Here is a 12,274-nt window from a genome sequence, read left to right on the forward strand (position 1 = left end):
CAGTTACTGGAGGCGAAGTGCCAGCATGGACTGGGTTGGAAAGACTTTTTACTTCTTTATTTTTCAAAGAATTTGTCCTTAAGTATCTATACCTAGGTAACTTTGTAACTAAGATGGCACCATCATGGAGCGTTGAAGGATGAGGGGTGACCTTATAGAGGTTTAGAAAATCATGAAGGGCATGGATAGGGTAAATAGACAAGGTCTTTTCCCTGGGGTGGGGGAGTCCAGAACTAGAGGGCGTACATTTAAGGTGAGGGGGGGCGAGATCTAAAAGGACCCAAGGGGTAACGTTTTTTAAACACAGAGGGTGGTGTGTGTATGGAATGAACTGCCAGGGGAAGTGGTGGAGGCTGGTACAATTACAACATTTAAAAGGCATCAGGATGGATACATGAATAGGAAGGTTCAGAGGGGTATCGGTCAAATGTTGGTGTGACAATGTGCTCCTTTAGCAAAGTTACATTGTCATTTTCTTGCAAAAGGGGTTGTAAACGGCAGAGGTTCCGATATGTCTGGAAATATTTACTTGAAAAGGCTTTTCACGTTTCTTTTAAAAGCACTTGTACAATGAAAGGGGAGTGGCCCGTGCTCAGAGTTCAGGGTTTTGATTTGTTTGGTTTTAGCAAGGAGCCTGTTTGAAGCTTCTGGTCAAGTTTTAGCTGAGGACAAAGTTCCTGGATTCAACAGAAGTTTTCTGGCTGACTTTCTCTGCAATTTCTCTCTGACATCTCTCCTGTAAGACCCTGTGTTTGATTTTACCTTTTTTGCAAAGGGGACATTATGGAATGTTGCAGGAAATCGGAACAGCTTTTTGCTGAGTTCCATTTTTCTATCGGTTGAGTTTCAAATACTTATGGTATTCTAAATTCTTTTGTTCGTGGGTAAATAAATTCTGGTTTGTTTAAAACTGAGTGGTGGGCCAGCTGCATCACTCTTGGCAGTGTGGAGGAACAGAGGTATCTTGGGGTCCACAACAATTTCTCCTTCGAATCCTCCCACTTCCTCCAGATGAAAGGCGCAGCCATGGGCACCCGCATGGGCCCCAGCTATGCCTGTCTTTTTGTCAGCTACGTAGAACAGTCTATCTTCCGGAGTTACACCAGCATCAGTCCCCACCTTTTCCTCCGCTACATTGACGATTGCATCGGTGCCATCTCGTGCTCCCACAAGGAGGTTGAACAATTCATCAACTCCACCAACATATTCCACCCAGACCTAAAATTCACCTGGACCATCTCTGACACCTCTCTCCCCTTCCTGGACTTCTCCATCTCCATTAACGGTGACCGACTCAACACTGACATTTTCTACAAATCCACCGACTCCCACAGCTACCTGGATTACACCTCCTCCCACCCTGCCTCCTGTAAAAACGCTATCCCTTATTCCCAATTCCTCCACCTCATCTGCTTCCAGGAAGACCGATTCCACCACAGAACACACCAATGCCCTCCAATGCATCTCATCCACATCCTGCACCTCCACCCTCAAACCCCACCCCTCCAACCGCAACAAGGACAGAACCCCCGGTCCTCACCTTCCACCCCACAAACCTCCGTATACATTGCATCATCCGCCGACATTTCCGCCACCTACAAACAGACCTCACCAGCAGAGAAATATTTCCCTCCCCCTTTGCCCCATCCTCTTTCTGTAAAGACCGTTCCCTCCGCGACAGCCTGGCCAGGTCTACGCCCCCTAACAAGCCACCTTCCCCTCATGGTACCTTCACCTGCCACCGCAGGAATTGCAAAACCTGCGCCCACACCTCCCCCTCACCTCCGTCCAAGGCCCCAAAGAAGCCTTCCATATCCATCAAGGTTTCACCGACACTTCCACACGTCATTTATTGTATCCGTTGCTCCCGATACGGTCTTCTTTACATCGGGGCGACTGGACACCTACTCGCAGAGCGCTTCAGAGAACATCTCCCGGACACCCACACCAATCAACCCCACCGCCCCATGGCCGAACATTTCAACTCCCCTTCCCACTCTGCAGGTCCTGGGCCTCCTCCATCGCCACTCCCTCACCACCCGACGCCTGCAGGAAGAACATCTTCTGCCTTGGGACCCTTCAACCCCATGGCATCAATGTGGACTTCACCAGTTTCCTCATTTCCCCTCCCCCCACCTTACCCCAGTTCCAAACTTCCAGCTCAGCACCATCCTGATGACCTGTCCTGCCTGTCCCTCTTCCTTCCTATCTATCCGCTCCACCCTCCTCTCCGACCGATCACCTTTACCCTTACCTCCATCCACTTAATGCACTCTCAGCTACCTTCTGCCCAGCCCCACCCCCTCCCATTTATATCTCCACCCCTAAGGCTCCCAGCCTCATTCCTGATGAAGGGCTTTTGTCCGAAATGTCGATTTTCCTGCATCTCGGATGCTGCCTGATGTGCTGCTTTTCCAGCACCACTCTAATCTTGACTCTGATCTCCAGCATCTGCAGTACCCACTTTCGCCTACCCAAGTTGATAGGATTGTTAAGAACGGTATATGGTGTGTTGGCTTTCATTCGCAGGGGGATTGAGTTTACGAGCTGCAAGATTATGCTGAGCTCTACAGAGCCTTGGTTAGACCACACTTGCAATATTGTGTTCAGTTCTGGTCACCTCATTATTGGAAGGATGTGAAAGCTTTAGAGAGGGTGCAGAGGAGATTTACTGGGATGCTGCCTGGACTGGAGGGCATGTCTTATGAAGAAAGGTTGAGGGATTAGATTAGATTAGGTTCCCTACAGTGTGGAAACAGGCCCTTTGGCCCAACAAGTCCACACTGACCCTCCGAAGAGTAACCCACCAAGACCCATTTCCCTTTAACTAACGTACCTAACACTACGGGCAATTTTGCATGGCCAATTCACCTGACCTGCACATTCTGGACTGTGGGAGGAAACTGGAGCACCTGGAGGAAACCCACACAGAGACTGGGAGAATGTACAAACTCCACACAGACAGTCGCCCAAAACTGGAATCGAATCCGGGTCCCTGGCACTGTGAGGCAGCAGTGCTGACCACTGAGCCACCATGCCGCTCTACAGAGCTAGGACTTTTCTCATTGCAGTGAAGAAGGATGAGAGGTGAGTTGATAGAGGTGTACGAGATGATGAGAGACATGGATAGAGTGGATTCCCAGAAACTTTTTCCCAGGACGGAAATGGCTATCACCATGGAGCATAATTTTATGATGATTGGAGGAAGATTTGAGGGAGATGTCAGAGGTAGGTTCTTTACACAAAGAGTGGTGGATGTGTGGAACGCACCAGCAGTGGTAGTAGAGTCAGATACATTAGGGACATTTAAGTGACTCTTAGATGGGCACATGGTTGATAGTAAAATGTAGGGTATGCAGGTTAGTTTGATCTTATAGTAGGATAAAAGGGTGGCACAACAGTGAGGGCTGAAGGGGCTGTACTGTTCTATGTTCTTTGAAAGTGGACAATTTAGCAAAAGTTAGTGATAGATCAGAAGATTGGACAGAATTTTAAAACCAGCAAAGAATGACAATAAAAAGCAGAGGGGAAAAAAATACAGTATGAGAAAAAGCGAGCAACAAATATAACAGTTAGAGGTTTTATAAGTAGTTCACAAAGGAAAAGGAGGACTTGAGTGAGTGTTGGTCCTCCAGAGACCAAGTCTGCTGAATTAATTTGGGAAACAAGTACTGAACTGATATTTCACACCTGTCTTTACTACAAAAAACACAAATATCATCCATAAAATCAAGTTATAAAAAGGAGGGAGGAACTTAAAACAATTACATTCACAAGGAAAAGGGTACTGAGAAAATGTTTAGAACCAAAACTTGACAAGACCCCAGATCTGACAGACTTCATTCCAGGGTCTTAAAAGAAGTAACTGCTGAGATAGTAGATGCATTGATTCTAATTTTTCAAAATTCCCTAGATTCTGACAAGGTGTCTTCAAAGTAAAAAAATTAAATTCTTCTATTCAAGGAAGGAGGGGGTCAGAAAGGAAACTATCGGGCGGTTAGCCAACATCTGTGAAAATACCAGAAACTATTATTCAGGAGGTTATAGCAAGGCATTTCAGAAATCTTATTGCAATCAGGCAGTCAACATGGCTTTGTGAAAGAGAAATCATGGTTGAATTACTTATTCATGTTCTTTGAGGAATTACAAGCAACATGCACAGACGGAAACCCGTAGATGTGTGATGAATTTTCAAAAGCATTTGATAAGTTGCCACATCAAATGTTGCTGCACAGAATAAGAGTTCATAGTGTAAGCATGAATAGGTCAATTTCGGGTTAGAAAGCTGTAACTAGTGGAGTGCCACAGGGATCTACTGTTCACAATCTATATCAATTATTTGGATGTAGGGACCAAATACAGAGCAAACTTTGTTTTAACTGGTACCTTATGAACCAGCACTCTTGATAAATGGCAAAAATTATATACCTCAAACATTAGAAGTTAATTGTACTAGCGCAATCTTCATAGTGTCTAAAGAGTCAACTGAGGGTGTAAATGAGAAGGCTCTTTGCCACTAAGCTTTATTTAAGGCAAAGCTGCATTATTATTTAAGTGATTTATGCTGTAAATAAAGTGATGTGTTCACCCCTTGAATTACGTTTCTATTACTTACAGTGTGTTTACATATTGATTATGTGGATCTCTTGATCAACTGGAATATTTGATCAATCAGCATACTCCTGCTCCCATAGGTGCTGGTTAATAAAAAGTTTACTGTACATGGTTGCTAGGTTGACTGATAAAACAGACACAAAGAGTATAAGTTGTGAAGGGGACATAAGGCATCTGCAAAGGGATACACAAATAAGACTGTAGGCAAAGATTTGTCAAATGGAGTAGCATGTGGGAAAAATGTAAACCCGCAGGAAAGCAGCATTAAAAAATGGAACAATCCTCTTCGTTATTCTCTCTCTCTCGAAGCACCATCTTCACCTATCAGCTCAAGCCTGCCCCCCACCCCCCCGTCCCAACCACTTCCACCATCAAATTAAATATTACATTTTCCTGAATGCTATAAAGTTCTGGAGAAAGGTCACTGGACTTTAAACATCAACTCTTTTCTCTTCGCAGATGTTGCCAGACTTGATGAATTTTTACAAAATTTCTGTTTTTGTTTCAGATTTCCAGCATCCCCCATTCTTATGTTTTACATTAGAGATTTACTCCATTGATTTCAAGGATGAAGTGATTATCCAGTGAGGTATAATCAAACTGGTTAGGTTTGCATTCATTGGAATTGAGAAGAATGACAGGTGATTTTGAAACATGCAAGATCTTGAAGGGACGTGACAGAATGGATGCTGAAAAAACCATGGGACATTTTTGTAAAAATAAAGAATCTCCCTTTGAAGGTAGAGGCAAGAACATTTTTTCCTCCAAAAGTCCTTAATCCATTTTTGAAAGTCATTCATGGGAAGTAGGCATTGCTGGCTAACCCAGCATTTGTTCCCCATCCTTGATTGCCCAGATGGCAGAGCAGGCAGATGGCAGTTTCTTTCCTTAAAGGCCATTAGTGAACCAGATGGGTTTTGATCATCATCAGACTCTTAATTCTAGATTTTTATTGAATTCAAATTCGACCATTGTGGGAATTGAATCCACGTCTCTAGGATATTACCTGAGTCTCTGGAAAACTAGTCAAGATATAATACCAGGGGGCCATTGTCTTCCCATAGTCTGTGAAATTCTCTTCCAGAGAAAAGCTTATGGCAAGGTTATTGCATATTTTAAAGGCTAAGTGAGATAAATTCTTGACTGACAAAGGTGTAAAAGGGTATAAAGGGTAGACAGGAAAATAGAAGCCAAATCAGAGCAACTGTGAATTTATCAAATGGCAGACAGGCTCGATAGGTCAAATGACCAACTCCTGCTCCCAATTTGTATGCTCTTAAGTATAATTACTTCCAAATTAACAACTGTGCTTGGCCATAAAGTTTTTTTCATTTAAGTATTTTCATTAAAGTTTCTACATGAAGACCTTGGCTTCCTAGAGTGTGTATGTGAAGTACACAATTTCTCACAGGACATTAACAGCAATTTTGTCCTGTTGTTTATCTCAGCTCAGAACTTCTTGCAAAGTACACTGGACAACAAATTTTCTTTTGACCTCCTAAGATAATTTTACACTTCAATCATTCTTTGTGGCTTAATTAAACTATTTTGGGTTTACCTCAGGAAAAAAACTAGATCTGTTGAACTTACAATGCCAAAATGAAGGATTTATTTTTGTCCACTGAAAAATCCCTCCTATTTTGTTTTGGCTTCACTACAGATATAAACCTTTTGCTTTTCTAGTAAATATATGAGTACTCAGATAGAGGAAGTAGGAGAGAGGTTAAAAAAGGCTCAACAACATTCCACATGGTAGACTGGATAACAAGGTTATATCACAGGGGATCAGAGACAACAAAAGAGAAAGACAAAGTCGGAAGACAGAGGGAGTGACAGAAATACAGAAATCATGAAGCACAAAAAGAGCGAGAGAAAAAGGGTGAGGTAGAATGAGTGAGAAAGATAAATGACAACACAGAAAGAAATAGAAGAAAGCCAGAGAAGTGTAAAAAAAAGGCACAGAGGATGTGGAATACGACAGAGGGAGAGGGAGATGGAGACAGAGAGTAACAATGGAAAAGAGAAAGTGCAAGATAAAGTAGGCATGCTGTGCATGACACAGAAAGAGTTGGGGAAGATGTGTTAAATTAGTAGGCCTGATAATTCAATTTACGTAACATCCCTGTTGTACAGTAAATTCATGTATTCAATGGCGTGATGACACCACTGCTAATAGATGGATAGATTATGAATATTATTAAATGTGCACTTTGAGATTTGCAAGGACATCATAAATGCAACATGAACAGCCCAAGAATGCTCCTCTTTCTTCATGGGACATGAAGGCTGTACATGCGGTAATACCAAAACAGTCCAGGCGAAGACAGCAACCTCCAGGAATTGAGCGAAGTCAAGCTCTAGTTTTCCAAGTGTAATGTCTCTGTGAACAAATCTGTTGTTCTTCCAAGAAGGTGGGGAATTCTTTAATTCACAGCTTTGGTCAGGAATTATTTGTCTGTTTGTTGTGTTTTAAATCTTATTTTACAAAGCAAAGATGGCGGCCAAAAGGCTTCCTCCCCGCTCTCAAAGTATTTTGTATAACTGAAGTAGTTCCCCTTCTCCTCCTCGTTGCTTGTTTATTGGGAATTACTTACTCATTCATCATTACCACTTCTATGACCTTTTCAATAATATTTCAGATGACCAATATTATTCAATTTATAACAATTTGATGTTTTTCATAGTCAGATTTGAGCCAATTAAAGATGTGATGTACACTTTGCATATATGATACTCGAAAATGTGACAATGTCTATAAGTCTTTTAGTATTTCAGTGTATTAATAACCTGAACACAGAACTACTCCAGTAACACTTTCAATTACTCCTTACATTTGCCCAAAAACACGACTCTTGCTTTGAAGGAAACTTCCTGGGAAGCCTTTTCAGACAGTGTATTACAACATTTGGAGACTGTCACAAGATACCAGCACCCCAAAATATAATTTTTATGAATAATACATTTTGGCTGCTGCCAGTTTTTAAAACAGGACAGGACATGCAAGGGCAGTGACATGTTCTCCAGCAATTTGGAGTAACAAGATTGAAAAGATTCAGATTGTTTTTGAGCACTGAAATTTAACACCAGATCAAAATCTAACAACTTGCTCCTTTAAACTTCTTCAATCCCAAAAATCTCATACAGTTTTCCACTTGCAATTTTTGAAAAGGAGTCACAGTGGGGACCTGAATGTATAACGGTCACATCATATTGCTTTTTTTTTCAAGTGTTTCATACTTTGAAATCCTTTGAATGGTATAACTGTGTAAATGTGTTTATCATAATATCTTGGGCTAGCAGCATGGGGATGTGAATGCTGGCATACCTTTCTAAATTTTGCATAATAAATTCACATATGATCAAAACAAAAGCTTTTAACATTTCTAACTTTAAAATAAACAATAATTTCCCGAGACAAGGGAAGTGCCTCACCCTTTTTTGGTGTTCTTTTTCTTGGAGTCTGGAGTTGGTGAAGGAGAAGGCGAACGTTTCCGTTTTTTGTGACTGCTTCCCTTCTTATCTCTCCGATCTGAGTCTGGGCTGTGCACCTTGGAATAAAGGTTTAGGAGTCACTAATTTTTCACATAACCAGTGAAACCTCATCCTATCAGAAAGCACTAAATCACCAAATGTAATTACACTTCTAGACAAGAAATGCCTCTCAGTTACAGAAGAAGTGAAGTTCGTCAGTGAAAGCATATCGCCCAATGGCTAAGGTGGAACAAAATCCAGAAGTAGTTCCTAAAAGAAACTTCTTGCTGCTGCTGGATAATGGCTGTGAACAAATAAAGAATTGAGTGACTGAATTTTGTTGGGAAAGCAATGAAAAAAGCTCCAGTATTTGATTCTTTAAGCTTTGAATTGGTACACATTTATTTACCAAATGATTTATTCTCAAATAATAGATGATAGTGAACATCTCTTCTGAAAACTTCCAGTGATCTGTTTTTATTGAAGTATATCTAATTTAAAACAACTACCTTGAGGAAAAATATCTAGAGGACAATCTTGAGGAAAAAACAGACAATATTGAGCAAAACTACATCACTGAAAATGTGTTGCTGGAAAAGCGCAGCAGGTCAGGCAGCATCCAAGGAGCAGGAGAATCGACATTTCGGGCATGAGCCCTTCTTCAGGAATCAGCAGGAGAATCGACGTTTCGGGCATGAGCCCTTCTTCAGGAATGGATGCTGCCTGACCTGCTGCGCTTTTCCAGCAACACATTTTCAGCTCTGATCTCAAGCATCAGCAGTCCTCACTTTCTCCCAAAACTACCAATCACTGACTGGTTATAAAGGAAGGAAATTGGACAACAGTAAAAATTACCTCTTCTGTTAATGTCTTGGCAGAAATTCTCTTCCTTCGAACAACAGGTGCCCGGTCATCATTCACCTCATAGTCCTCCTCATTCATCCATTCATTAAAAGTATCAGTGTCCATTATCCACTTAGCATGAACCTTTCAACAAATAAGAATAGTTAGTCTTGGAAATTTCACGGTATCTTGGTATGTGTGACAACAATAAATCAAATTCAAACTCAAAAAAAAGTCCACATGCTGTCAAATGAGTTAAAAGCAGATGAATATAAGAAATCTTACTGAAAGCTCAGGTCTCACTCACAGCAGCTGGTAAGGACAGGTAAGGAACTGTTAACTTATTTAACTAAAATACAAACCATCCCACTTCTACTTTAGCTTTGTGAAACAAAGAGAAATAGTCCTCTCCAATCGATATTATCAAACCATCTTGCAATGGTGCTAAAACAGATCAGAGTGTCAAACAACCAATTCCGAGCTTCCTGCAGTTAATTGGCATCATTTTCCAGGGCTGAATCTTATTTTTTTTGACGAAGAGCAAGTTGTGACGAGATTCTCGGAGGTTTTATCGCTGCGAGGCACTGAGGTTTCTCACCATACCTTACTGAACTCACCCATTAATTAACTAATCTGCTACTCTGGCACCCATCATGCCTGTAGTCCCATTTTACCATACACCATTCCTGAAACAGCTTGCCACTGCCAGGATATCCTGGAATTCACTGGCACTGCTGACACATTTAAAAGTCTGTTGCACGTCCACAGAAGCACCATTCAGGCATGGTTCCTGACATTTACCCCAGACATGGTAGACAAATGAAGCTTTGCTGGCAGGAACCTGGAGGTCCTACCAGACAGGGAATACACAAGCAGGACATCCTGTTTTTCCAGGTCCAGCAGACACCACAAGGGCAGACCATGCCAGCCTGGTCCCAGGTTACCACCACGGTCAGTGCAGTATTAGTCACCTGGAGGAATCCCATCATTGTAGGAAGGTGGTCAATGCTCATCTCTACCTAGCCAGCATGAGAGTCACGATCTGTATGATAATTTACCTATCTCCCACCAAGGCTCATGCTCTAGTACACTCGCTATTGTCTGTAATGTCTTCCCTTACTTGTTCTTACCCACCCCAACCCCAACACCTCTAACTCTGCATGGCCACTGGGTTGCCTCCTCACTTGCCGGGGACATCTCCCCACCTGTGCCCACATTTTAATGTCCCTCAATACCCACCACTCTCTCATTGCAGGAAAAGGAAAGCTCACAACAGGGCAGAGAAACTCAAGATGAGTGGTGGCCTGTATTTGGACAGCATCCTGACTTTGACTATCCTTTGTGACTGACTGACCATGTTCAAGCCCCTGGACAAGTATCACTGGCTGCTCTTAACTTGCTGTGACCAGGACCCCAGGTGTAGGTTCTCTCCCTTGACTTGACTGAGGATGGCTGACAACAACAAGCTTTCTGCCTTTGTATGTACGCTCTAAATAGCATGCCAACACAATAGTAGTGAGCTGGTGTCTCTGCCTGAGGGGACAAAGTGCAAAAAAGCAAGACAAAGCAAGGATGCTGTGAGCATTCAGGCAGATTAAAGGAGCGTGATGAGAATAAGTGAAGAGTCAGAGATGCAGCCTGGACTAGTCCATGGATTGGGTGTATGTCCCTGAGCACACAGCCGCTTCGCAGCAGCATTACAATGTTAATTGCTGGTGTATCAATGAAGTGTAGGAGCGCCCTATAAGTGGACCAAAAATATGCCATGAGGGTTCTTGGAAAGTGGTGCTTGTCAGATGCCAATGTCCACAGATAAGAGATGTGTGCACGGCTCGCACCCATGGAGTGTGCCTGGTGTCCAACAAGGAGGTCTTTTGAAGCAAGCAGTGGGTTCAAGTATGCCAATTCTGATTTCCATGTCGAGAATTGCCAAAATCTTGCTCGTTTGACACACTTAGGAAGATAGGAGATTGAACACTACTGAGGCACGTTGTGGCACTAATAAAGCATTTAACAAGTTATAATCATGCTCAAATGGGAACTCATTGCTGCCCAGTGAGAAACTGACCTTGCCACTTGGGAAGTGCATAAAGGATTCAGTGATGTGGGCCTAATGTCGAGATGCATTTTGCCCGTGGTTCTGCCATAATTCCCACTGTAGCTCACATGACTCAGATCCCTATAATCTTCCGCTCATAACGTTTTTGATTTTAAAATTTTGTATTCTAATAATGCCTCTCATCTCTCAATCAGAACTACTGTTCTGTAAACAGGATATATGAGGAGTAGGACACTCAGGAGCAATCAGGGAAGACAGGAGGATGATCTGCACAATAATCCAATTAACAAAGGGTCCACAATCTCAACCAACACAGAGATCTTGGAAGATAGGGGGACAGTAACACTTCAGAAGCTCAAGACCTTTCAGGTTAGAGAACTTTTTAGCTGCCCTGCTACTGGGTTTAATATGTTCACCTGGCCCACCGTAGGCAGTGTGTTCCATAAGATTGTAAGAAAGAAGAGTAGATAATTTGGTCCATTAAGCCTGCTCCTCCACTCAACAAGATCATGGCTGATCTGATTGTGGCCTCAAAACCACGTCCTCCTCCACCCACCCCACTAAATAACCCTCAACTCCCTTATAATTTAAGTATCTTTCTGACTTGACTTTGAATAAACTCAATGCTCAGTCTCTACTGCTCTCTGAGGAAGAGACATCCAAAGACCAAAAATGAAGAGAAGGAATTTCACCTCATCTCCGTCTTAAGTGGGATACTCAATTTTAAACTCTGCGTCTTGGGTAGACTCTTTCTTAAAGGGAAACACCCTCTCTGCACCCACCATATCAAAGGCCCTCAGAATTTTATTATTCAAAGATCATCTCTCATTCTTTGAAACTTATAGACTCACAGAAATACCCCGTTTTACTTCCTGCCTTTCAGCTAATTTTTGATTCAATGTGCCACCATGTATTGGATCCAAAGAGCTCTTACTATTTTGACTGGCTTACCATGAGGGACCTTATCAAAAGACTTGCTAAAGCCCAAGTAGAAAAAAAACTCATTAACAGTCTTGGTTATCTTCGCAAAATGTCCTATCAAATATCGCAAACATGACCTTGCCTTAAAAAATCCATGCTGACTATCACGGATTGATTCAGGTCTCTCCCCACCATGAAGGGGACACTGAGTAGTACACTAATATTTCACCGTGCTCAATCCTGATGTCTTTACCTGCATCGCTCTTTTTCATTGTGAAGAACGACTCCAAGTACTCATTGAGGATCATATCAACATCTTCTGGGTCCAAATTACCTCGATGGTCCCTACTTTCCTTAGCCTTTCTC

General features: G+C 42.3%; 1 protein-coding gene across 6 annotated transcripts in view; it reads right to left on the bottom strand.

Annotated features, from left to right (window-relative positions):
* The window catches only part of LOC122543379 (SWI/SNF complex subunit SMARCC2-like), a 157,167-nt gene that overhangs the window by 96,615 nt on the left and 48,278 nt on the right, over positions 1–12,274 (bottom strand). For all 6 annotated transcript variants that reach the window (XM_043682053.2, XM_043682052.2, XM_043682055.2 and 3 more), the window contains exons 9-10: positions 8,941–9,072; positions 8,047–8,162 (exon numbers count right to left, since the gene is read on the bottom strand). In XM_043682053.2, the coding sequence (XP_043537988.2) occupies positions 8,047–8,162; positions 8,941–9,072 (248 nt within the window). The remainder of the gene's footprint in view (positions 1–8,046; positions 8,163–8,940; positions 9,073–12,274) is intronic.

The sequence above is a fragment of the Chiloscyllium plagiosum genome, unplaced genomic scaffold, assembly GCF_037043375.1.
Source record: "Chiloscyllium plagiosum isolate Xiang-an unplaced genomic scaffold, Cpla_swu_hap1 HiC_scaffold_53X, whole genome shotgun sequence".
NCBI classification, from domain to species: domain Eukaryota; kingdom Metazoa; phylum Chordata; class Chondrichthyes; order Orectolobiformes; family Hemiscylliidae; genus Chiloscyllium; species Chiloscyllium plagiosum.